A 27,388-nucleotide genomic window follows, 5' to 3' on the forward strand; every position below is an offset into this window, starting at 1 on the left:
ACTTTTTGTAATGGGTCTCGTGACCTCCACGGCGTCTAAAGACATTGTGAGAAATGGCAGTTGGTCGATATCAGTGAAATTCATGCTATCAGTGTTCATCCAGATTGTGTGGTTGACCGCCTGGTGGTGTAGGCATCCCGGAGTGTTCACGTTAGACTAGTTTCAGGTGCCTTTCTCATAGGCTTTTTTCTCTTCTTTTTTCTGTCAAGCCACGAACCACGAATACCAACACCACTATTACTGCCTTTGGTGATGATGGTGTGAGCTTCAGGCAGAGTTTTGATTTGAATGAAGGTCCACTGATAATTCATTTACGTTCCATTTACTGGTACTAGGGGATCGTGTACACACAGGAAGTGTACAGCTGTCCCACTTTATAGTTATGAGACCTGGTTCCTCCATTCTGAGGACCTCAAGCGTCTTCAAACTTTTGATGGCCGGTATCTTTTTAGCTAAGCAAGAGTTAGCTGGCTGCAGCAAGGTAGTTCGGCGAGGTAGTGCGCAACGAATCGGGGCTTTAAAGAAGCGGATTAGACCCATCAGGTTGGAGTGGCTGGGACGTGTATTACTTATTTCCAACCACCGTCTACCAATGAAGAAGTTGTTTTCTGTCCCAAATGGGTTGGTGATAGGTTTGCTGGGGATAAACCATGATGTGGGAACGAAAAATTGTAGCGGCTCCAGTCAAACTGACCACTACGGGATATTCGCGCCTACTTGGTTGCGCCCATGTGGTTTTACGTGAATGTGGTTGGAATCTCTGCAAGACACGGCACGCAACCAGTCCTGATAGTACGCATGCTACCATTTCCCAGCCGAACTGCTTAGCCAAAATTTGTCTCTGGTTGTTCCCTGGGCTCATGTTCAATGGGATTCTCAAAAGATGCTGGATCAATCCCGCCGATGGTGCTTTAATTGGACCTGGTGACCACACGTGTCGAAAGTTATAGTCAATCAATTCTTGTCTTCCTTAAGGATATGAAGCTTCTTCGCGCTAAGTCCCTGCCCTTCCACTCTCACAGTTTTAAGGTAATTAGACGCCACTATGTATCACCGATACGTGATGATGAACTGAGTTTTTGTGACAGTGTGCCTATTTTGACTTTCCATTTTGAAAACCTGCCGATAACTGAACGTTGGAATCAGTTATCGTGAAGTATACTCCGGGCCCGCCCATAGAAATGCAGACAAATTAAACAAATTGAAGCGAGACTTAACTATGGGACTCAACACACCAGCTGAGGACCCTCACGTCAGCTTTGGTGGCGTACATGACCTACAACAAAATCACGATGTGGTGAATTAGTGGCTGTTCACCCAGCATCGTGTGGTAGCGATTCTGATTACGTTGATTTATCTCTCATTTGGTCAGGCCTATAGAATAACACAAGAGACCCAAACTCGACAAGCTGCACTTAATAAACGATCCAGTTACAAGCCTAGATGTAAAATATACGCACGACGCAACACTCGTAACGACAAGAAAACGACTTTCGCACCAATCAAATTATATATGGCTGTTCACTGACATTCTCTGGCTAGCCGTGTTGTTCACGTTTGAATATCATTCATTTGTTCCATAACGCAGATCATTGGTGGTCAGATCGTCGGGTCCTCCGTGTTAGTCACCAGCATTTTCACTAATCAAGCACGCTTCATACAAGGTTGGGGCTGTGAGAAAGCCACTGGTTTCGACAGAACCAATCATAATGGCCTGTGCGGCAGACCGGAACCGTCACCTTGTCGTGGTAGTCGGGCTTCAGTGCTGCCATGAAAATACGGGTTACACTGGTCAAAACACGCCAGGAACTCCAATGGGGAGCAGCCTGACGAAGAACAGGGAGTTGCCATTTTGAGAGAAATCGCATTACAAGGTAGCTTGGAGGTATGTTCGGATGGAATATAGATCCTGATCGAGCTTGAGAACAAGACTGAATAGCGTAGAATGAATAGCGCTTTACTCATCTAAGTATAGACGTATATAAGTTGAAAGTAGAGGCGAAAGCGTGGTTAGTCCGAAGCGATATTGTGAGCACGAATGATACCCGTGACATTCATTCGAGCCATTGGATTGTGTATATAAATGGCTTACTCGGACACGGACTGAATGAAGATTACTTGTAAGAATCTATCAAGGGGTAATGAAAGATGTGGTCAGGCTTCTTGGTTTCCTAAAATATAGGGTCGCCTACGTTGCTGGAGCCTGGCCAAATCAGTGATGCCGGGGTCACATTTATTTGAAGATACAGGTGCGTCAACCAGACACCCGGATGAAATTGAGGTATGATCGACATAATCTTTAACTTTACTGAGCGGAGACGCGTGCGTCAGATAGAAAGGGTGTACGTGCGTCACTGCCTTCACTGGTTGAGGTGCGCGTAAACTTGTAGACATATGTGCGGTCACCACAAGGATCGAGATGGTGGACAGATACAGTGACTTCTTTTCCGCCGGGAAAACGAACATAGGAGGGATGTTGGTTGCAATTTATAAGTTCGACTTCCTCATCGATTGGTTCGTAATTTGAGGTACGGTCAAATCTTATCAGCAAACCAGGTCCTGGTGTAATTAGCCAAGTTGGTATAGGTAAACCACAGGATGGCCGAGTTCCAAGCCGAAACGTTTCTTTATGTGGAGATGCAGAGAGGGGACCGTATATAGTGGAAGGCATCTGATAAAGCCGACTCCCAGATTTGAAGGTCTTGAATCTGAGAAGGATTGTGCTCCAGAGTGTCTTGTTGAGGCGTTCCACCTTCCCGTTCTCCTGGTGACTATAATCAGTTGTTCAGCTAATGGAAACCGCTGTCATGTAGGAATGTGGACAGTTCGTCAGTCATGAATGGGGAGCCACGATCGGAATATACATATGCAGGCATACCAGACAAAGAGAATAACTCACATAGACATTTAATAACGGTAGATGCACATATATCTGCGCATGGAAAGGTAAACGGAAAACAGAAAAACGGCAGTGAGGAAATATCGGTTTCGAGTAACAGAATGCAGGGTCCTTCAAAATCGATGCTAATTTGTTCGAAAGGTTGAGTCGCTTTGATCAGCGCATCGGGGGCGGATGGTTTGTAAAATTGCGGTTTGATGGCGACACAAGCCGTACATTTTGTGATGATGTCTTTGACATTTTGGAGGGAAAACTGCACGTTTTTTGGAATGATGAATGTAATTAATTCTGGAATGGCACAAGTAATCATTATTTTCTTCTAATTTATGATTGCTGATCTCATTAGCGTATGGATTAAGCGATGAGGTATCAGCCAGTAGATTATCTTTTCCAAGTCTGTAGCTGACATCCTAGCTAGAAGCGGGGAGTTCCATTTTCCATCGCTGAATTTTATCGCTTTTCATCTTACTTTTCTTACTTGAAGTGATTCCCGAAGATATAGTCTTTCAATTTAGGGTTAGATTCAACGGTGGTTTATGTCTCTTTCTGAATAGCAGTGTCAATGTTCTAGAAAAGATTCCGTCGTTCTGAGTCGAAGGTGCAGCTACAGCCATGTCTGAGACGCCCGTCTCGATAACCAAGGGTGCATTGTAGTCGACTGCCACGACCACAGCGTTCCCTAACTTCAAATTTTCGGAGGACGCTCCGGTGAGAAGCCTCATTTCCGACAAGCACTCTGATTTTGTCAGGGGAGTCTGGTATCCACTGCGAATATTAGGTGAACATGCCAAAACTTGTTGGGATTTAACACCATGTGGATGAGGAAGTTGATGAATAGGGTGCGTTTGTTCCAGATTTGGTTTAGTAATTCCTTCAGAGACTTCATAGCCAAGAAGGTGTATATGTTTGGCTACTATAATGCTTTTGCAATTAGGGGTAATTCCATAATTTTATTGATTCATAGGAAGATTTGCGGTTTCTGTCGTGCTAGCTTTGGGTGGTCCCATGAGCAGTGACGTTGTCAATTTAAACGTAGGTGTCAATAGTACGTTGAAAGCATGCCACTGCTTTGGTCACCGAAAGGAATACGACGGAACTGAAACAATTTCCCGAATGCTTCAAAAACCATATACGATTTTTCTTTCGCGCTGATTGGGTTTTGATGGTAAGCACTCAATAGGTCTAAGGCGCTGAACATAACATGGCGGGAAATTTCTTCAATTATTTTACTCAGTCGCGGTAACGGATAAGCGTCTAGATATGTGAACCTATTAATGGTTTGACTGTAGTCCATTATCGTACGTCTTTAGCGATTTGAATTTTTTGGGAACAGTACTTGAGCTTTCCAGCGAGAACTCGAAGTTTCAATCATAGCTTCATTCAATGTTCGGTCAGAGCAAATGAACTGTTCATTGTCAGGGCTATAACACCGTGATTTCGTGGCGATAGGCTTGCAGTGATGTGAGGTTTGCAAAAGGTGGTGATTCAACCACAGAGGGCGCATGAACCTCGGTTGCAACTGAAGGTGATTTCAACCTTGTTATGTAGACCAAGGAAGTCGTGGCCTAGCAGCACGTCAGCAGATAGATTGGGTAGCACCAGTAGTTTTTTTGTAAATAATACCTTTGTGCTTGATGGATACGTGGCAGTAGCTGCTAGGTGAACATCTCAGAGACTTAGATGCCTTGATAATCAGAGAATCGTTAACACACATCTTCCAGTCATGCGGACGGACTACCAAAGGAGATATATAACTGTCCGAACTTCTTGTGTCTATGAGGGCCTGAAGCTAGGTTCCGTTTATCTTTATGCTGGTCGCCGTGCAAAAAAAACAGCTTGCAGCTGCAGCAGTCCACGGAGAATATAATACAGAATCAGCCGTGCATTTTGAGTGAGCGTGAGGACAAACGCGCTGGAAATGACCTGTTTTGCCGCATGATTTACAAACCGCTTCTCTTGCGGGGCATTCTGATCATGGATGCCTGGAACGATGGCAAAAATAGCATATGAGAATTGATTGACAAGAGGTAAGGTGTGGAATCAGGGGTGTTTGAGTGTGACGGTGTAGGCACAAATGTCTACAAAGGTGCTACAGAAAATGGCATCGGTTGGTTATGCGAGTATGGTTGAGGTTGTTTGTAGAACAATTCTAATGACCTAGTCAATTCATGTGCGTCATCGAGAGTCAGTTCATTTTAAGCCATAAGTTTTTCTTTGATAGTAACAGGCTAAAGTCGGTTGATCAAAGCGTCGCGTACACTTTCGTTTTGATGTTCAGTGGCGGATACCGCCTTGAAGTCACAATTTTTGGCCAAGCATTTCAGCCTTTGGACAAACTGATCAACGTCTTGACTGCTATCTTGTTTGCATGTTTGTAGAAGAAGACGGACGTATAACTTTTCAGACTGATAGTGGATTCGAAATCGGGTGCAATCCGTAAAATGCATCAAATTTTCGAGTTTTTTTTTTGGTTAGGCGATTCGACAATGTCCAGGAGGGTTCGGAACTAGTGATTCGGACGTGCTGTGGCGTCTGGAGAATTGGGGTCTGTGTTGAAACACTTAGGTCGCAGCAGCGGTTCCATTATATTCTCAGACAAGTGAACCGTTGCAGATGGAATGTAAATCCTGATTGAGCGTCAGAACAAGGCCGAATAGGGCAGAATTATTATCGCTTCATTTGTTTAAGACGACGTAAAGGCGAAATCATGGTTAATACGAAGTGATAATGTGAAGACAAATGATAGCCATGATATGGTAGTTGGGGGCGGGATGGCCCAAGTGGTTAGAGCGCGAATTTACTGACCGGGAGGTCCGTGGTTCGAATCCGACCTCCGCCACTCGACTTCCTCTGTCTAGGCTTGGGCAACCTGGCAGTATCGCAGCCCTCGTGCTTCCTTCGGGTGGCATGGCGGCTAGGCACCGGAAGGGTGCTACAGCTGAGCGCTTTGTATGGTAGTTGTACCGTCCTCCTCGATACGATTATGAAGGCGACGTGTCCCTATTTGTGGAAGCAGCGATACTGCCTTCCCCGAGAAAAAAATCTTAGCTGTAGCATCCTTTCGGATGGGTTAGAAAAGGTTGGCCCTAGAAACCACCCAATGGTTAACCGTGACCGCGGGCGCACTATTAAATATGGTGGAAATACTTTCGAAACCAAAGAGTCTGGTGCTGTTCGAAAGACACCTGCTGTACGCAGCCGCATCAGAAGTGAGAGAGTAATGCCTTACTCCCTGCCCCTTGTATCCGAACAGGTCGTCGGCTCCGGGCAGAGTTCCCAAAGAAAACTCTATCAACTGTTGCATCTCGGTTCAGATTTCCGCGTCAGAGGCTAGGGAAAAGCTCCCCGAACGAAGCCCTGCATTCTTCCTCTTTCCCCGTAAGAGGCTCAAGGTGGAGTACGTCAACTAAATCCACTTCATCCTGATCAACCAGGAAGTATCATTTTCCCATGTAGCTCTGCGTTCGTCGGTCCTCTCTCCACCCATCGATTGGTCCACAGCGGTCAACCCATCTGCCAGTCCTTTAATCACCGTGAAAAATATCCTACTGAACTTGAAATCCAGAGACATTGTCCACGTTACAACCACCAATATCCGTATATCGGGCATCATATGCTGAAATCGTGCTTCCCCTCTCATCGATGTAGTGTCTCTGAACTACACACAGGGCTCGAATTCAGTCATGGACCTGAAACCACTTAGGACGAGCTCGGACTTTCCATATTTCGCTCTTCAGGTATCTCGTGGGCTTCACATGCCACATGGTGTGTACTGGGTGGGACGGAGGCTGCGTGATACTTCCTGTGTATAGTCGGTGACGCTGCAAGTTGTGGCTGCTGATCAGTGTCACAACTCAGTTTCCATTTCAATTTATTAGCTGTAAACCATGTACTATAGGCCCATTGGTTCCAGGTGCTACAGTTTCGATCACCGGAAAGTGGGATAGTGTGGGGGATACAGTCAAGCCTTGGGGATGATGGTATGTTTGGTTGACTCGGGTACTGGGTACTCACGCAATGAATGAGATAGCTCTGATGCGTGACCGTGCGTGACTACGTGAGGTCTCCAACCATGGACGCGGCAGGTATCGGCTAAATTCAGTTTACTGGTTAGCGTTTTCATACTTGATTGTCAGGTAATACACCGTCCATCTCTCGGTTGCTTCCACTCAGCTGGGCAAAAAGAGCTCTGCGGGGTAGACGGTCTTCTGGCATGCGGAGTACATGTCCTAACCAGCGTAACCTATGAATGTCGCGGGAGAGTTTCTTCTTCCTAGGGCCATCTGCCATACCTCAGCATTACAAATCCGATGTGCCTACCAGACCGGATCAATGCTTCGGAGACACCGATGATCAAACACTGACCTGCGTATGTCATCTGCGGGTAGTGGCCACGTCTCTGACCCATAATGCAGTATGGATCGTACCGCTGCTGTGTAAACTCCGCTTTTTACAGGCATACTGATGTCACATCGGCACCTTAGTTATCGGAGGCTGACAGGGGCTGCCCTGGCCTTCCTGGTTCGATATGTAATCTCACCTCAAGCCAGGTCACCGGGACTTATGCAACTGTCCAGGTAAATACATTTACCACGTCGATTGGTTCGTCTGCAAGCATGAGGCATGGGTTTGATCCCATCCAGTCTTTCACCTGCACTTAAAATTTGCATGTATGAAGTGCGTATGAAACCGTGGTTCTTCAAAATGATTCGCATTTTTGAAGGATCTGGAACACGGACAGCGATATCATCCGCATACGTGATGTCTGTGAATGAAACTCCCGAGAGTGTTTCGATTCCCTGGGTTTCAGAGGCAAGCAGAGAAATCTCAAACAGCACATCACTAACAAAGTTGAAGAGAAAACGCTCAAGAGGATGGCCTTGTCCTACACCATTGGACGTAGGGATCTTTGGTGGCAGTACTGTATACTCGCACGCGCCCACAAGAGTCCGCGTAGAGTGCCCGCATAAGGGATATAAATTTGGAAAGGACACTATTGATCGTCACACACTTCCAAAGTTTTTGTTGTTCGACAGAGTCAAAAACAGCTTTCATATCAAGGAAAGCAACCAACGTAGGACCTCTAAAGGGATGGCACTATTCAAGAATTTGTCTCAAGGTAAAGATGTGGTTAATGCATCCTCGGCTTGGGTGAAGCAAAGCTTGATTTTCACGAATCTGTCCCTTCCCCAATAATCGATCAACCTGCGTAAAATAAAGCCAGGGAGCATCTTGAATGCGACGGACATCAGGCTGATACCACGATCGTTTCCGCATGACGTTCTTATGCTATTTTTGAAAACTAGGGTGACCGTCGAGGAGCTCCATTCGGCGGTTTTCGTCCCAAATTTTCTTCCCGGTATGGTCGTCAGATTGTTCACCAGGAACTCACAACCATTGAAGAGCGTGGGATGCAGACCATCCGCTCCGGGTGCCTTGTTGTGTTGTAGGATCGCTATATCACCCCGGGTTTCTGTTGTTGATAGCGGACTGGTGTCGATGTTTCAATCAGGCCCATCGGGTTCTCCTAGCGGTTGCGCTGAAGGAGACCAGCTGAACTGTTCTTTGAAGTGCTCAGCCCACCACTCAAGATGACGATTGAGGGAGTGAATTGCCGCGCCGTCTTTTTCGCATATTGTTTCGCTAACGTCTTTCTTTTGACTGGTTGATCTATTCAGCCTGCATTGAAAGCCTTCTCCACCCCCTGGGCCTTAAATCTACCAGTGTTCTCTGTCATTCTTCAAGCTCCTACACCATATCACCCTTCAGTATCCATGCTGCTCGCACCCAGTCCATCTCATCCCAACCTATGCGGTGGAGACTCAGCAGTCCTCGACATTCCACATACGATCATCACCATATCCGTGCTTTTTCATTCACTGAAAACACGTAGGCCGTAGGCTTTGATGATTCCATAGTCACAGTCCGTCGGTCGTAAAGGTGAATCGAGGGCCTCTTTATCATCTAGTCTTTTTAGGAGGCTTCGGATGTACGGGTTGTCTGTTTTTAATTTCACTTATTAGTGTTTGGAACTATCATCTCACGGCGTCTCTGGATCACTTTGATCCCACTGCTGTGTTCCGTACACCAGAGGGAATTTGCTGGAGCGCTACACTTGTCTTCTCTGGGCCAGCTTTCGAGTTCCTTTTGGTATATCGCGACTGAGTATAACTTCAGTCTTGTTTGTGCCCGTGTAACCTGTGCTGATGGTGAGGACAGGTGACTTGAGGAAGTTTCGTTGTGATCCTTCTGTCACTTGTCGTCTTCGGAAAATATCATTTAGTATCGTGTGAACTGACTGATAAGCCGAGTGGGTCCTATGATTCCGGCGCTGTAGTTCTGGACTTGTTCGAGTATTCACAATTGGACTCTGGAAGTTGAACTTTTGACCTTTCATTTTTTTCACATCATTCTACGTGTTTCCAAACTTTTCGCACACCAGTTACGGACGTATGGATGCAATAATCGAGTGGAATGCACACCATAGCTCCCAACTTCCAATACAGTCTGGCTTGCCCAGAGCCCCATATGTTATCTGTAAACATTCAGTTCATCGCCAGCTACGATGTGAAACGCAATTGGCCAGTCTGTTCCCGTCCCCTTTTCTGATCATAGGGGAAGTGTCTTTTGCCTATTTCAGGTTGGCTCTAGCAATTAGGGATGCCAGGGTTTCGTGTCCTTCTGTCGCAATTTGTTAGACGCATGTTACGGGGCTTTCATGTGAGGAAGTCCCTGTCGAGCTATTTTTGGAGGGGGATAAAACCTACTGGCCAACCTCCACTCCAGTCCCTTTACGGGGTTTGCTAGATGCTTACCCACGGACACAAGCCACCGGTGTTAATAAGGTTTGTCGCATCGCTGCCCATTCACCAACGATGCAGTTGCCTACTGGATGGAGTGTTTGTGCTTGTCCTAATCGGAGATATGCCGAATGCATTGAATGTACACGGTGCCAGTGAGCCAAGTAGAGGTGAGACAGATATCCACTACTTCACTGATTATGACTCATGCATCGCTTATGCATTCCAACTGTTGCCCTTAATGTATAGCTCCTCTCTCTATTTGTCCAGCGAAAAGTCCACTGACACGCCTGTATTTACGCGTCAATTTTACCAGCTACTTCCACTTTGTAGCCATCTACCTCCTAGGCAACTTATTGGATAAAAAAAATTGTGGAAAGCATAACCACTGGACGGCGTGGGCTCTGTTTTCACAGCTGCTGCTGATGGTGATGATTATGACTAGGTAAAACTGTATAAAAACATGATTTTAGGGTACCACTGCCAGTTTGGAGTTCATATATCTTGTTCCGCCCAACACATCCTCCAGAGGAAAGTGTTGGCCAGGCCAACACGGGTCAATGGAATATATGGCGTTCTGGCAGTCCTATATAAGTGATATTTTGTTTATTTGACGGTGTATTAGAGTGCGCCTGACTAGTCTCTTACACATCCTGAATGTGATCTTTTATTGTCGGATCAGCAGGTTGTCGTAGGGCAACGTGTAGACATATATATCGGCATTTTTTGCATCCCCATCCACACGGCCATTAAGGGCGCTTCTTTTAAACCCCACTAACCCACGGTAACTTCGAGTGGTTTTTCACCTGTAAGTTATTATGACTTCTTACTAGCTCTTTGTCTCGTTTTTAGATTAAGGACATGTCCCTACCATTGAACTGTATTCTCATCTGGATTCAACCAAACTGAGGTGGTTCAATCTGAAGCGGCACGATGTGCATGGTCGTGCCTCTCTACTCGCCAGGATAAGCGATGTGCATACCGGAAGATCATGGTGCTGCTTCCGTATCTTCTGTCCACGGCATTTACAACCGGAATCCTGTTTTATTTTCGATTCAGTCCTCGTCTTCATCTCGACAGTTATCTTTGCTTGAAACAGCCAATCACACACCACTTCAGGTGCTCTCTCGTGCCTTCTCAGCTCTAGGATATCCAATCTACCAACCGCCACCTATACTCAGTATTGACTCTCGCAAACCGAGATCGTCATACGCCTATATTTTGCTCTTTTTGTTCCTGTGGCGGATTAGTTGTGTCGCAGGTACCGGCAGAAGTCCAGGAGTGAGTTCTGACCCTCGTCGTCGGCCTGCAAGTAATTTGGCACCAAACACCTCACTACTGCGGTATTCGTCCACGCAGATGCCTCCCAATTCGAACGTTTTTTGGACGGTGGATGATCCAAATGGTCACTTTCTAGTCGCCAAGTATCAGGCACGCAAACTCCAACGGAAAGTTCATGCTGCTACTGATTTACCTGAACCGAAATCACTAAATTCGGAAATGACGGATTTCATTTGCTACCGGCTGCCCGATTCTTGTGCTCGAGCTGCCTATCTTCGTCAGCATGTGAGGCATATATTGTGTCCAGAACTACCGTTGTTATATATTCTTCCCTATATATCACACTGGATCAATCGCTCGGATTTCACTTTCATTCCTCGACATAGTGATTGTGATGGAGGTCTTCGCAATCTGGTATATGCGAAGGCGGATAGTGCGTTCGAACCGTGGCTCAGTCCGTCATCAACCTGCGAACGCAGTCTTTCTGAGCTCGACCGACTGCTCTGGGAGAGATTGCATGTGGAGATAAGCAACCTTGAAGGAATACTTGAACATTCCTTTTGCAAAACCGTCTCATGTACAGATTCAAATGAGGCTGGAGAATTTTGCTGTGATAAATGTTCGGTAAGTTCGGCCCGTTCTACCTTTGTCTTCTGCACATTTTTCCTTCCGTTGTTACTACGTTTACCGTCTTTTGCATCTTGTCTTTTTCTGGTCGACGCAACATGACTCGTCCTATTGTAATCACACGTCCGGAGGATTGTGGTAAGCTAAGGAAACATCTTCATCCACATAATGCGAACATAATCTTGGGTGACAAGTTACTGCTTGTAAGCCAGCCTCAGGCATATCGCTCTCCATGCGCTTCAGTTTATGACATGATCCATCTAGCGCCGACCATGGAGTCTCCAGAGCTTATTTAATGTTTTCACAAGAACTCAAGTGTGACGTTAATCGGAGACCCCTTGGTCTCTTGGAGCAAGCGCCAACTCCTGAAAATTGGCGGCCGAAAATTGCAGACATCTGTAACGCGGCTGTTCGATTTAACACATACTTAGTGTGGAGGCGAAATGTCTCAATTGGCTAGAGCGCGAACTGAGTGACCGGAAGATCCGTGGTTCGAACCCGATCTCTGCCTCTCGACTTCCCCTGTGTAGGCTTGAGCAACCTGACAGCATCCCAGCCCTCATGCTTCCTTCGTATGGCGTGGAAGCCAGGCACCTGTAGGGTGTTACAACTGAAAGATTTTTCCTACTGTCATTTTGCTGAACTACTGAGGCGTACGCCGAACGGTTTTCGAAACCCTGGTGTTCAAACCGCTGCTGATACGAACCTTTTGGATCTGGAGTGCGCGGGTGACATCGTCCTTATCTTTGACTACGAAGTCCAACCACAAGCTCTGTTGAATAATCGGAAGATCTTGATACCATGTAGCGGCATGCGCCTTACACCTACAATGTGTAAAGTCATGCCTTATAATGTGCATGCCGCCTGCAACTCAAGGATTATCACTGGAGATTGTGGAGACTTTAAGAAACCTAGGAAGTGCGTCTGATGAGGTCAGTGCACGAATATCGAAGGCCCAAATCAAGTTTGTTAATTTGCGTCGGTTGTGGCGTCACTTGTGTTGCTTGTCGTTGGATCTCGAGGGTCGCATGTGGCAGGCCACAGTAAGGTCTGTATGGTTGCATGATTGCGACACATTGCCTGTGCGGGCAAATAATGTGATGCGTCATTGGGGTATTGACCTCCAATATCTCAGGAGCGTTGCTGGTGTTGGATGGCTTCGACGAGTTCATAGCGAGGCAAATGGAAACCTGGTGATTGGCTATACATCAGGTGGTACGTCAGTGGTGGAAAACATCTATCATTACCAACTGCGATGTTTTGGCCATATGCTGCGCATACGGAGTTATGGTCTACCGAGGCGAGTCTTGTTCTTTTTGCCTCTTTCACAATGGCGCAAACGGCGAGGTGGATAGTGTGTGACTTAATGGTGTTTAAACGTATTTGATGTAGTCCTGGGGATTTTATCCTTTAAGTCGGCGAAATAGCTTGGTGGTTAGCGCGCGAATTCACCAACCGGAAGGCTCGTGGTTCAAATCCGACCGTTGCCTCTCGATTTTCCACTCTAGGCTTGGGCAACCTGGCAGTATTCCAGTCCTTGTGCTTCTTTCTGGTGGCATGGCAGGCACAGAAAGGATGCTACAGCTTAATGATTTTTTAATCTTTTAATTGAACGCTATGCTGTTTCTATGCTGTTTGTAGTCATTAGCAGTGCGTATCCCAGTGTGTTTGCAGTGTTTCGAACCCGGGGCCTTTAGGCTGGTTGTTTGAAGAGAACTCTTGAACAACGATCGGTTGATCAAAATAGCGACCAGCTCGGCCCTAGACGGAATATAACACCAGTCACTCTTCACTCATGAATTCCATGGTCTTCCGTTTTGACTGACTCCTCAAATTTGCATCCTCGAAGGATGTTTGTTTCTCTGAGCTACTCATGGGTTGTTTCTACCAGACTTAAGGACTGCTCTGGAGACCCCGATGGTTGAACACTGAAAGTTTTTGAACGCCCACAGTGGACAGGTTTCTGATCCATGAAACAACTTGGGGAACACCGCGACATTGTGAACTTGAACCTTGGCAGATAAGCTGACGTCACATCAGTGTCACAGAACATTTCGACCTCACAGGCAGTGTTTTCCATAGCTATTTCTTCCGAATAGTAAGGTTGAAAGCGAACAATCTTGCTTGAAACCGCTATATAAATTGGACTCGGGTGAAAATTCTCGTAGATCTTCACACGTCTGCGGGAGTTGATATATAGTTTCTTAAGGAGGATGTAGAACTTACGGGGGAAACCTTTGCCCTGAAAACACTGCCACACTTGGAAGCACCCGGATTGTAATGTGTGGGATACTCTCTCACCGTCTGATATGAGGTGATAAGGCAAGCAATTTGTGTACTAGAGAGCAACCCAGATTATTTCACTACTCTTCATTCTTCAGCCAATGGCGCCGACATGCTGCATAATGTCCGAGTCATCCCAATTACCATTAGTGCAGCGATTGGTTTTTCAGGGTAGCCATGATCGTTTTCATCAATGCAAGCCAACGACTGTAATGGTACCCAGGCAACTTTAAGCTGTCAGTTATTGTGTTGCGAAGACTTTCACTGAGCAATGTGAAGTTTGCTCGTTGACCTTGATCTGATTGGTCTGTACAATGGTACTTTGTGCTTAGGTGTAATGTCTGTAGTGGAAACTCGGATAATGGACAGCAAACGTCTTATACAGGTTCCAGCTTTCATAGGCTTCATTGCGGGTAAGGCGTCCTGTATTAGTTGCATTGCAGCATACCACATCATGAAGAAGCCATTCAGCGACTTCTACCGGAGCTGTTCAGTTTCTCTGGTGTTTGCGGACAAAAATTCCCGGAAGACAGTGAAGCGCTTTGAGCAATTATTATATATATATATCGGTAGCTAGTATTCAATGGGACAACATAAATGACAGACTGGAACGTGAAGAATCCTACAACACCTGGTTACTCTGTTCTGTTTCAGTCTTACCGAACGGTTCCTGTGCGTCGGTTTGCCCGGTTTTCTTTCATTGATATGAATAATTTTCCCTTTCATGGTGTGGTGTATTCTATTCCTAGTTTTCTCCTCTCTTTTATCTCTTCTGTACTATTCACACAACTCGCACAAACCTTTTTCCGAATATAGTGGGTTCACAACCTAGTTAGAAATGTTGCGGATTCTCAAGACGGTTAGTTTGTTGAGCTTTTTATAGATAATTCATTTTCGCCGTGTGATTTCGGTTACATTGTATAGTAACCCTTCGCACTAAGGACAATTACTTTGAATGCTACAATCTATACAGAGATAACTGAGGACGCTACTATGGTCTTAACTTTCAAGACCGCCTTGTGTATCATAATATTTTCCTTTGTAACAAATTAGGTTCATCATTTGCTGCCGGGATGACATGCTCCCATCAGCTATGGGTAGTCGTTCACTGTAGTGATCGGTATCTATTTAACCGAGCTAGTCTGCACTCGTCAGTGCTTCTGATCATTGCTCCACCCGTACGACATTGCAGGTAAATATATTATGTTACGCGGGCGCATAAACGACTGGCCTCACGTACCTCTCTGCAGTTGTATGTGGTAAGAAAGCCTGGTGTGACATGCGAATGCAGAAAGCTCCATGAAAGCGCTCCCACTGACTCTACCGCTTAGTGTTAAACCCCGTTTGAGCAGACCGTCTTTTAAGGTGTGACAGACAGCATACTGGACTCGTAGATGTACAGCAAAATGCTCCTTTTTATGCCTGTGGTTGAAGGATCCCTACTGCCATACGGTTCAATATAGTCATGCTATACTAGCTGCGTGAGATACGGAAAAGAGCGGATTAGTTATTTCCTTTCAACAAGAAGAAGCATGTCGCAGCTGGTTGGTCGCATGCCTCAAAATTTTGTGTCACCGAAGTGGTAGTGAATAAGTCAACCAATTGGCCTTCTTGCGTTGTAGGATGTGGCGGAAGAAGTCTCTGCATGCGTGGATTAATTCATTTTCAGGTCCGAGTTTAACAAACTTTTCAGTCAAAATGGCTGGTGCGTGTGTGCGCGCTTGCGTGCGTGGATAATTCGTGGCGTCCGGATGTGTCGATGGACGCACAACACACGCGCGTAAAGTCTGATAATCGATTTGCCAAGGCTTTGCTCATCCGAGCACGAAACGTTGGTCACGTCAACAACATCATCATCAACAACAACAACGGTTAGTTCGTATCATCTGTACCCCCCAACTGGCAGCGGAAACTGGTAGTGTGTGCATACGTGCGCATTTGTGCGTATGTGATGCGTTTGAACGTACTGCCTTCGGTAGCCGGACGTTTGATGTCGGCGTAGCTTTATGAATACATTGCCACAAGTGTTTCATTACGTTTGTTAGCATTTAAGTCTTTTGCGGTCGGTTACGGCACTAACTCGGAAGTGGACGACGAATCCTGTCAGTGGTGGTCACGTTACCGTTCGAACCATGTAATCCCCAAGATAGAACGCTGCAGACGGTTATGTCTATCGCAGATTCTCCTTAAGCTGAACCAAGGAAAATTCTGTTTTCAAACAGCTGCAGGTATACAACTAACCGTATCTGTCGCTCGATTTCGTGCGCGTTTCATTCCTTACCGAGGAAGCCATTGGTGATGCCAGTTGCTGCGACCAATTCCTAACGTTGTCAGTTGGAACAGGATATATATAATAATAGACAGAAAACCTTTGAAAATTGTGCAGTGATTCCAGATTTACCCTTTAGTACTTAGGGCCATCAAAGCGCTGTGTGGCATGGGTTTGATTAACAGTAACAGACTAGAGGGTTTGGAGGCCAGTTTGATGGCACTTAACGTTTAGCCCTGGTACCACTAACCTATTATAAGGTGGAAACGCTTCACCACTTATCCTTTTCATGTATGCATTTCTCTGACACTGGCATTTGAGTTCAATTTGTTCCAGAAATACTGTCGCGGCGAACATATAGGACGTCTTCTTGATTTTATTGCCAGAGTAGTGATTCAGCCTGTGGTTCATCTAAGGTCCTGTGCTTTCTGTTTTTGGTCTGTCGAATAATGTTTGTCCACTTTCTGGCCCATTCGTCCTTTGGTGAAGACACCAGTCCACGGGATGTTCTTTTCAGTCATTTCTGTCCTACTTCGTAAAGGAGCTCTTCCCCAGGCGACATTTGACTGGCGTTGTCGTCTGGAATAACAACAATTACTTATACGAGCCCTATGTGGCTTGTCGCTTCGGACCTGTGGGTCGAGATACCAGCCTTTTGCTTATCAGACGAACGACAGTACATATAACATAACCAAATATCGCTCTTTTTTCATGTTCAACTAATCGCTGTCCAATATCAGTGGTCGTAACGGTGATGCTAACTCAGACACTCTCCTCCATCTGTCATCTATAATATGGGATATAGACGCGGGCAGACACGCACCTCTCGAACGGGACTCAAACTTGCGATTTAGAATCCCCTCATATTTCTAAATTTGGTGAATATGAGACATCTGAATAAACTGCTCGGGCAATGACATCCTGGATTTTTCTTGCCCATTCTTCTAGGACTGTTGTTGCGTAATGCTAGTCATACGTACTTCGAAGTACGACCTTTTATGAGCGAAATTCGTGTGACCACGTGGTGTTCATCAACGAATGATCCTTGAAACCGGATGGGCCATATCACCATCAGTTTCAGATCTAGTAGTCACCGAGGGTCCATCATTGCCTCCTGGTCCTTTTGGATCACATGTATAGACCACGATCACGCACTCATCTCTTGTCGCCTTCCATTGGGCCGATCCCGCTTGATCATTAAGAAGCTCATGGAACCAGGAATCATATGAAGTTAGCAAAAGCGAATCCTCAAATGTCTGCTGAGTGACAGATTCTCATCATAATCCCTCCAACTCGACACTAGGTAAAACTGAGCGTCCACCGAGACTGCGGATCTGGTAGATACAGAAAATCGAAGTTAAAGCTAGCGAAAATTACTGGGAATGTTTGCAGTTCGTTCCAATTGAATCGATCGACAGGTCTTCATAAGCATCCTGTCAGTGAAAGCACTAAGGATCACAATGTCTCTCCAATATCCAGCAAAGAAGAACGTTTGGATCGATCAGCAGAATACGTCGGGTAACAATCCATGTGGTCACCTGCTACTTTCACTCTGGGTTGTCGGCGTTTGACAGAAACGTGTGCTGAATATGAGACTCCACTCAGTCTTAGAAGTTTGCGAATCTATATCCTTACTGAAGTGTCAACGTGTTCCTGGTTCCACTTTCCTCTTGCACGATTCAAGGATTGCAGGGATTTGCTCAGTCAGTATCCGTCTAGTCCGGCGAAATAGGTCATCCTAAACAACAAGAGTAAGCCGATAATAGTACCAATCTCCTGAAGGAATGCCCCTAGCGAACGCGTAATTATACGGGTGTTAGTTCGACTCCTGTTTTAACAAGGTTTCTGTCGTCATGAATATTTCTTTCCCACAAGTCGGCACGTGAAACCTTGAACCATGAATATCAAGCGGAATTTCGACCGAATGGACGCTGCATCGACCACATCCTCAAACTTCATCAGGTGTTAAAGTAATGCCATACATACAGACGACCCTCACCCTCAGTGTTCCTTTACCTCATGAGTGCCTTAGATTCCGTAGACACGTTAATGGTTTCAACGGCATTTATCTCCTTCATTCACATCTCTCCGCACATGTGGTCGTATACGTGGAACCCTCTAAAAGCTTCTCTATAAAGTGGTTTCCGGCAAACATGTCCAGCTTCCATTCTTATTCAACTTCGTCATTAATGAAATAATGGGTGGAACGCCGAACGGTTTTCGAAACCCTGGTGTTCAAACCGCTGCTGATACGAACCTTTTGGATCTGGAGTGCGCGGGTGACATCGTCCTTATCTTTGACTACGAAGTCCAACCACAAGCTCTGTTGAATAATCGGAAGATCTTGATACCATGTAGCGGCATGCGCCTTACACCTACAATGTGTAAAGTCATGCCTTATAATGTGCATGCCGCCTGCAACTCAAGGATTATCACTGGAGATTGTGGAGACTTTAAGAAACCTAGGAAGTGCGTCTGATGAGGTCAGTGCACGAATATCGAAGGCCCAAATCAAGTTTGTTAATTTGCGTCGGTTGTGGCGTCACTTGTGTTGCTTGTCGTTGGATCTCGAGGGTCGCATGTGGCAGGCCACAGTAAGGTCTGTATGTTTGCGTGGTTGCGAAAAATTGTCTATTTGGGCAAATAATGTAATGCGTCATTGGGGTATTGACGTTTCGGGATGTTTATGTTGTTGTTGTCTCGGGAGCGTTGCTGGTGTTGGATGGCTTCGACGAGTTCATAGCGAGGCAAATGGAAACCTGGTAATTGGGTATACATCAGGTGGTACGTCAGCGGTGAAAAACATCTATCATTACCAACTGTGATGGTTTGGCCATATGCTACGCGTACGGAGTTATGGTCTACCGAGGCGAGTCTTGTTCTTTTTGCCTCTTTCAGAATGGCACAAACCGCGAGGTGGATAGTACGTATCTTGGCCGAAGGGCGTGAGAGTTTACAAACATCCTGTGTGTTGATACCCTCGGTCTTCGAGGATCGGGTGCGCATGTTCCGTGCGTTAGATGGCATTGCCGATATGGCTTTCTTCCTATCAGCTTCGTTCCAGGTTTTCTGATTGAAGGCTTGGAGCTGTAGGTAGCTCAGAAGGCTTGTTGTGGACTATCACCAGGTCCCCCCGTCATGCAGTGTTTTCTCTTCAGTAAGGCTTTAAATATAATTAGCTAGGTATTTTGGATGTCTGGCAGTCAAAAGTCGGTGCGAACATTGGTGTAGCTGTCGCCAGTGGTAGATCCGAATACCAAACGTAAAAAGCTATCTGGAATCACGTAATACAGCAATATCCAGTCCATCGAGATTCAGATTGTTTCCTCTCATGTCCCATTTTTTCTGCTCGTGTTACACGCTTCGTAGACGGGAATCCTTATCTCGATAACCTCGCTGTTTGGCCTTCCGCTCGCCTTTGCTTAACAATATCCTTTAGTTCCTCTTGTGGTATTAACTACCAACGTTCAGTTTTTAAACAATTGATCAGTTGGCTTGAGCTCCAGATCGCTTAGTAGTTAAGACGTGAAGTTACTGAGGAGAAAATCCGTGGTTCGATTCCTCTCGTCCGGTCTTAGACAACTAGTTTGTATCTGAGTCGTCTAGCTTCCTTTATTGTGGCGTGGCAGCTAGACACTGAAAGAATGTTACAGGTGAACGGTTATTTATTATATTGCATTTGGCTTTCCATCATAAAGAATATTCTCACCAAAGAATTTAAGTACGAACGGTTTCATACCACATTGTGGCTCTTATTATTACTGTTCGTCCACGAACACACATCTTGCTAAATAAACTTTCCGTCAGTCTGTAACGGCTGTTTATGTCCACTTCGCAACTTGTGGGCTGCGTCCTGTTTGGTGCTTGTTTTTGTACTCAAGTAGCTTTTGCGTGATCCAAGCTGACTAACAAATTAATGAAAACAGTGCTTTCGGTGCCTAACAGCCAGACGCTGGACAGAACTAATGGGCAGTCCGCTCAGACTCGTAGCTTTTCCTCAAGAACTGTTTCAGGCTCTGAGTGCAGTTTAATAGCAACAATCAGCGTGTAGGTCACCGGCATCCAAGAATCGTTTTTGAGCTGCATAATGGCATGTAGACTTCCCAGGTATAGTTTTTCCTAGTTTCCTTTTCGAGGAGTAGGTGGGATTTCGTTAGCCAAATTGCACTGTGTCTCCCGTTGGCTCCTGAGGGACCCTGCGCCATATAGCATCCATAATGTGCTCTCGCGTGAAAGTGCTTGGGAGATTATGTGTTCAGAGGCTTTCCGCTTATCGCAGAATATAACTCAAATGAATCCTGCGTAGATGCTGGAAAGCACTGGTGACGGACAGTCGTGCCTTATTCAGGTACTAACCATGTGCGTTTTAGCCATAATATAATCATAAGGTAAGTCGCGACATTTGCGAATGAAATTCAGTGCACTGGTTTGTAGTGCGTTTGCTTCGCCGGTTTACACGCTTTACCGGCATTCACTCCCCTACTGAGTCGATGGATGCTCTATCCATACATTTATTAGCTCGTTCCGAAGCTCTATGTTGAAAACCCGGCTCCAGTGTGTCACAACTTACTGCAGATAGAATTTACCTTGGCCGCCTGTACTACGATGATCGGCTATGCTTGTTTGTCTTATAATTCGGACCTGACTTACATATGGAGTCCTACTATTGTAGAGATAATGCCACATTCAGCGAGTTCGTTCCAATAGAATCATCTTATAATCAGCACCTCTGCTATCATGTATCATCCTGAAACCACTGGTTCGCGACCACTGTCGACTTTGTCAGTTATGTTAGGTTACTGTTGACCCTCAATTCTATCTATTTTTTTATGTTCGTCCTGATAGTTTCAACCCACCCAGCTTATAAGTTTCCGCTTTCCGCAGGTTTGACCGATTAATCGGAGCTCCTACCGCATACTATCGTTACGTCGACATTTGTTGTAATGTCAGTCAGTCCGGTCAGTTCTTCAGCCGCAAACCTTGTACATAATTACACTGACTGCACCGAGGATACGGAGAATAGGGGGGTTATAGTCACACGTTGAGGGCGATGACGCAATCGCTTCATTGATGTTGAGTGGTCCAACGCGACTGGTAATAGCTTCCATTCTTATTCCCCAAGTCATGAGCTGGCCTAGGTTGTATCCGTTCAATGCAATGCCAGATGACTAGGCCTTTATGAAGTAAACGGTCCTCTGATACACGAACTACATGGTCGAATCAGTTTAACCTATGGGATTGGATCTACTGGGGGGCGAGTTTTTTTCCCGAAAACCATCTGATGCAGCTCGACCTTACTCATCTGAAAGTCGTTCAGCTTCCGGTACCTGAATGAAGCACGAGGGCCAGGGCACTGTCAGGTTGCCCGAGCCTAGACAGGAGCAGTCGAGATGCAGAGGTCTGGTTCGAACCACGGACCTTCCGGCCAGTAAATTTTGTGCCCTGCGGAATGGAAACACAATACAAATTCCCCATGCCTTAACTTGAGAGGGCACCAGGACCGGATGGTCCGTATCCAGCATTCTTCAGAGAAGGCGGAAAACCCTTGGTGACCCGTCTGATAAAACCCATAGGTGCGATAAAGAGTGAAGAGTAAGGGCTTGCCATGTCTATCAATTGGGGCCATCTTGCAGTGAGGAGGTCTTGGTTCACATGACTCAGATTAACCTTGGAATTTTCTCGCGAAAACTACCGCAAACCTTATTGCTTGGCTTTGTACAGTACTGCTTATTCTTTCAAGAAACATCCTTACACGAAAGTGAATGCAGCTCGGACCAGGATGGCCATAGCTGTACGCTATGGTAGATGGTTAAGCTCACTCATTAACATTTCGATGTCTTGTTGCTACCTACGTGTTTGTACAGACTTGAATGCATTGCTGTGCCACTATTACTAGCACAGTTACTGCCCCGGTTCTAGACTAATCTAACTATTCAGTTGGTAGTGGTGGGCTTATAGGCACTAGAAACCAATGCACAGCATACACCTGCCAACATTTGGGTTCGTCACGTGTGTCCTGTTTCGCAGTTGCCGGTGCCCGCATATTTGGTGTTTTTTCCTATTTGTTAGCACTACCGGTTTCATTTTATTCGTACTGTTCTATCTCGTAACAGGTGGTACGTGACATTTAGTTGTCCAATTTGGTGCACGCACTGTCCAAACCTATTAGAACTATGACCTATTCATGGGTAATTATGTAAGGAATTAGTGTGAAATGTGACGACGGAAAAAGAAAACGTTATTTTAGAGACCCTCAAAGCCAACAGCTTAAGTGAGCATACCAGGCACGACTACTAGAGAAAGACAGATCCAGATAAGACACAAGAAACATTGGAAGGACTGGATCGAATGAACCTGAATGAACGAGAGTAATTGATCTAAGGTAAATGGATACAGGGGTTTTGAATGGGTTGTGTGATCCCCATTGCAAAACGTTGGACATGACCGTGCTGTTGAAAGCAGTGGGTTAACTGATTGGTTGTGAAGAACAAGGAAACGAGCAGTGTGTAGCTGTAGTATCTGCCGGAGTACGGATAAGGAAGGGTACAGAGCGCGCAGCACGACTTTAATTTAGAGTATAACAAGGTTTGTGAGGATGTGAAAGCTTGGGGCACTTCAGCATCGACGTCTGGTGAGTTTTCTTAGAGTACCACCAATATGTACTGCTATTGACTATCCGTCTGGGAAACTGTCAGTCTAGGTTGTGTCCCAGTCATCCACCATAGGATGGAATCTTAGCTTCGGGACAATTGTGCTGAACACCATCAAATGCCCTGCACATACCTGACACTGCAGCTTTTTCTTCATTAAATGAGTACAAATTTTCGCATGTGGACTAGTGGGTTATCGAGTAATCTATTTTGCGAGTTTTTCCTACCGTTTTTTTTCCTGCCGAGTTTTTCCTACCTGGAACCCTCACAAGATCTGCTAACAACAAATCTCGTTAAGCTTGGCGAATCGAGATTTAGGGGGATAGGTCGACAATTACTGGGACTAAATGGGCTACCTTACTTCGGAAGAGAATAACTTGGGACTTTTCCACGCAATGAAATACAAAGGGAAATCGTTCAGCTGTAACACCTTTTCGGTGCCTAACTGCCATGCCACCTGAAGGATGTGCGAGGGCTGGCATACTGCCATATCGCCCAAGCCTAGATAGGGGAAGTCGAGTTGCCGAGGTTGGGTTCGAACGACGGACCTTCCGGTCAGTAAATCGGCTCTCTAACCACTGAGTCATCTCGCTCCGAAATACAAAAATGGCGTAGGAACGATCGAAATGTTCGGTAACGGTAGGTCCAAGCCCAAGTTGCATTTGGATGAGTTGAAACTGAATGAATGTAATGGATAAAGTAGTTTGATGAATAGAACTATGCGAAGATTGCAACCTTCCTCTAATAAAATGGTGCCACTTCGTGAGAATCCGATTAAATGAGAGAAAAGGAGCAGGCGCAAATAAGGGAAAACCAATTTTTGTGGGCTCTCAGGCGGCCAACTTTTGATTCTTTCGTTTGAGAAAGTTCGCTTTGGCCACAATATTTGCCTGCATCTTTTACAGCAGATGTGTTGGTGTGACAATTAAACTATTCATTTTATTCACTACCCAGACACGCCTGGTGAAACCTACCGGGTCGGGAACTGAGGAATCAAAAATGGCACATCTGTAATAATTGCAGTCAGGTTGTCTGAAATCGCACATGCATTTTTCGAGGTTGCTACTTCCGACCTTCGGCCGCATAGTCGCGCATGTGACCATTGCTTTCTGGTGAGCAATTTCAGGATGCCCCATATGCGATAGACGCTGAAGGGAAATAATGGGACGGAAGCCCGAAGTGACCAGTACATGGATCCAGAAGGAACTATAGGTGAGATAGAGTACAAGGGGGTATACGTTGTAAGGAATGCAGGGCAGATACTGGATAAGTTGATGTTCACGGGAGGAGTAGAGGGTCCTTGCTGAGCAACGTGGCGTGCATCATCACCAGGTAAAAAATGTTGTCAGTCTTTGTTATGAACTTCGAAGTCGCTAAAGACAGATGGGCACAAAATGGATTTGAGTGAAAGTGTCCCGCAGGGCCGGACACGCTGAAGATGCTGTAGACAAGGTTGTTCGGCAGCAGAAAAACGAATTTCGGCCACATTGTTTGGTAATCGTGATATTTTATTGATTCAGAAAGCCATAAGACGCTGGCTCCATATAAGATTCCCTGAGAGGCGAAAACCACCTTGAAATTCCACTAAGCAAGACAAATGACGAGTCATTTGTCTGATCGGCCGACAGAATCAAACACGCTTTTGAAGCCACAATTGTGCGCTAGTGCCTAACGGAGTGTGAATACGTGATCTACGCAGCGTCTGATCAAAATCTCGCTTGTTGCTCCAATGCGAATATTCCTCGTACTCGCCATAGGCGACGAAAAGTGCTTCTACGGCTGGATTGACTAATATTTTCTGACGCCACTTTCTCTACTAGTGTTCCTACTTGTGACTGGACACTGTGATCGATTCAGTTGTCTGTGACGCTTTCTGATGGCTCGTTTACTCGTTCTGCCGTTATACCCAAGTAAATGGTCCGGGCTAGCAGCACCATGTGGTGACCGATTTGGCATGAGATTTTTAGCTATTTTTTGCAGGCTTGAATAATAGTAAAGCGCCTAAACATAGGTATGAAAGCTTGACCACAAGGCATCAAAGTGATTCCAACATACAACAGCAGCAATATTCTGGGGAGCGAGATACGGTACATGTGCTAAGTCTTAAGGGCGGAAGATCGTGTGTTTTGGACCGTTTTCTCTTTGCCATCCTGGCCTGAGCTGCTCTTGGGGTGTCATAATGAAACCTGCAGTAAAGGCCGACTGTTCCGAGGTACAAAAATCGTCACACCCTTATAAATTCCGGTCTTTTCCTGGTGGCGGAGGTGCTTTCTTCTTCAGAACAGAAAAAGTGATGCATGAGCCCGGTGCGTTGTACAGGTTTCACTTGTAACGTCCAAGGGAGGTTTTGAGACGAATTGGATGGAACACCTTGTGAGGAAATGAACGGCGTGACGGACCTTCAAATAATATTCTCGACCAACGACCATCGGACGTTTGCCTCAGAACGAATGTCGATAAAACTTAGGAGGTTGAAAATGTTCGGATGACAGAAAGGCCAACCTCGTAGGTCCACGACAAAAGCAGTCCCCGAATAACTCAGAGCCATATAAGAGGGTGAAGAGACGCTATGAGCTTTCGTTCAAGTAATGAGTTAGGACGATTAGTCCTTAGGAATCGAAAATACCCACAGAAACGTCCGGGTACCTTCCCCACTCAGTTTATCAATCCATCAAACAACCGCGCGTTCTGAACGGGCAACTGTGGATTGCATCGCAGTTCTCACATTGTATGAACGTAAAAGGAAAGATCTATGCATAGTGAACACGTATCCAGTTAACTGACTTCTTGCTACAATGTGTTAGACAGACGTTGTTAGGCTGTGTTATATGTTCATTTTTCTCCCTTTTTATGTTGATCTAATGTTCCCGTCGCCTTCTTATGGTATGCGCTTTTCATTAGCCAGGGGTGGAGGTATCATCCACTATAGGATATCGAAACTAATCAGGCTCCGCAGGTGTTGAGTCTTGTCGGTGTATAACTGTCGCACAACGCGAAGACAGGAAAATCGCTGAGAGAGTGCCAGGTTACCTCAAACTTAGAGCAGAGTATTCGAAAAGCCAATGGAATTCTGAACCGTGGGTCTCTCAGTCGGTGCCTTGCATCTGAGCCATTGTACTACTTTGCTTTCATTCTAGTGTTTTTGGCAGTTGACCCATGATTTCTACGAGGGTTTCCATTAGTCTAGTATCTCAGCCACCACAGTGACTCCATCCGACTCACAAGGAGCTCTTGTATTTCGGTCAAATTTCTATCGTTTTGCTGCCATTCCTCGCCTGTCTTCACAGACCGCCTACAGAAATTGGCTGTGCGCGGTGGAATTTCCTCTGTTCATCCCAATGGAGGGATTTGGTTCGACTCCCACTGCGCGACCTCTGTTCCCACCCGAATCCTGTCAGTCCTCTCTGTTGGAACAGACGGTATCCAGCTACGACCTGTCGCCGGACCCGTCCACACATTCGCCGTTGGTGACACAGTCCAATACGTCTTCTACAGTCCCCCGGTTTTCCCACACACCACAAACTCTGGGATCTGCACAATCAACCTATCGGCTTGTAGTTGTTTGTGCACATGACTATTGGTGTACACAAGTGGAAACCTTTTGTCCTTATTTGAACCCTTCCAATTTGACCTCGAATGGTGGGGAGCCCGGATTTCTCTGTCACGGTGAGTTGATATTTATATCCTTTTTGTTCCCATACTACACATGACCTTAGCTCAGTGAGCTAAGATCCAATACTGTACACCCTCGTATTGTGTTGCAACTGATGTGCGTTCAGCTTCCAATTTAATCTTCAAGTCATTCCCCTAAATGGCCTTTTGACTCTCTTTCGCTGTGAACAATGGATGACACTTTATGAGCGCTTGATGGTGCTGTAGACCTCGGGTAGCTGGCAGCATGAAAAAAAGTCAAAGCTCAAGTGCACCTGACGGTACAATGCAGTAATGCGTTGTTATCGTTTTTCACAAAGGAGTATGTTCATACAAGAAACAGCATGCCCCAGCCTATCTTCTATCGACAAACCTTGCGCTTTTTAAATACTGCACAGTTGCACTGTATATAAATGCTAATGACGTATATGGGATCGGCACAACGCCTCAGTTAACAGAAAAATTGTTTGGGGGAGGTTTTTCGCATAAATTCCTTCTGTAATCGTCTAGTCTTTAACTTCTTCATATGGACATTGCTGATCTTTTTCCCTTCAGTGTTCACTACTAGCTCTTCAGATGAACATCCATATGTCCCTCTGTGCCGATTGTGCCTTCTGGCTTAAACCGGTTAGCTGCTCATATCTGTCGTCCTAGTATAGACCCTTCTGATATTAACATCTGCGGGCAACCCCCCCTTATTAGCTGTACTGTTTCTCCTCGACTTTTGATGTCACAGTTCCACAAGTTTTAGCTTTCTCACCTCAAAAAAGCCTTCATATATGAGTTTGTGGTTCACTGAAGGTCACGGGGCAGTCTGTTTCAGGGACCGCGTCCAATTCAGTCCAAACTTGATATGAGTTACTTTTCGGATTCTATATTGTGGAATTCTATACCATTCGAGCGGTTCCACTCCCATAACAGCATTCGC

The 27,388-nt window shown here is 45.7% G+C and overlaps 1 protein-coding gene across 1 annotated transcript in view; it reads left to right on the forward strand.

The window, feature by feature from the left end:
- Positions 1 to 294: 294 nt before the first annotated feature.
- T265_11265 (hypothetical protein) overlaps positions 295 to 27,388 on the forward strand; it is a gene marked incomplete at both ends in the record, with an annotated part of 46,753 nt that continues 19,659 nt past the window's right edge. The window contains 4 exons of the mRNA XM_009177875.1: positions 295 to 632; positions 10,670 to 11,604; positions 15,584 to 15,761; positions 26,005 to 26,475. Of these exons, the coding sequence (XP_009176139.1) occupies positions 383 to 632; positions 10,670 to 11,604; positions 15,584 to 15,761; positions 26,005 to 26,475 (1,834 nt within the window). The remainder of the gene's footprint in view (positions 633 to 10,669; positions 11,605 to 15,583; positions 15,762 to 26,004; positions 26,476 to 27,388) is intronic.

This window comes from Opisthorchis viverrini (assembly GCF_000715545.1).
Source record: "Opisthorchis viverrini unplaced genomic scaffold opera_v5_471, whole genome shotgun sequence".
NCBI lineage: Eukaryota > Metazoa > Platyhelminthes > Trematoda > Opisthorchiida > Opisthorchiidae > Opisthorchis > Opisthorchis viverrini.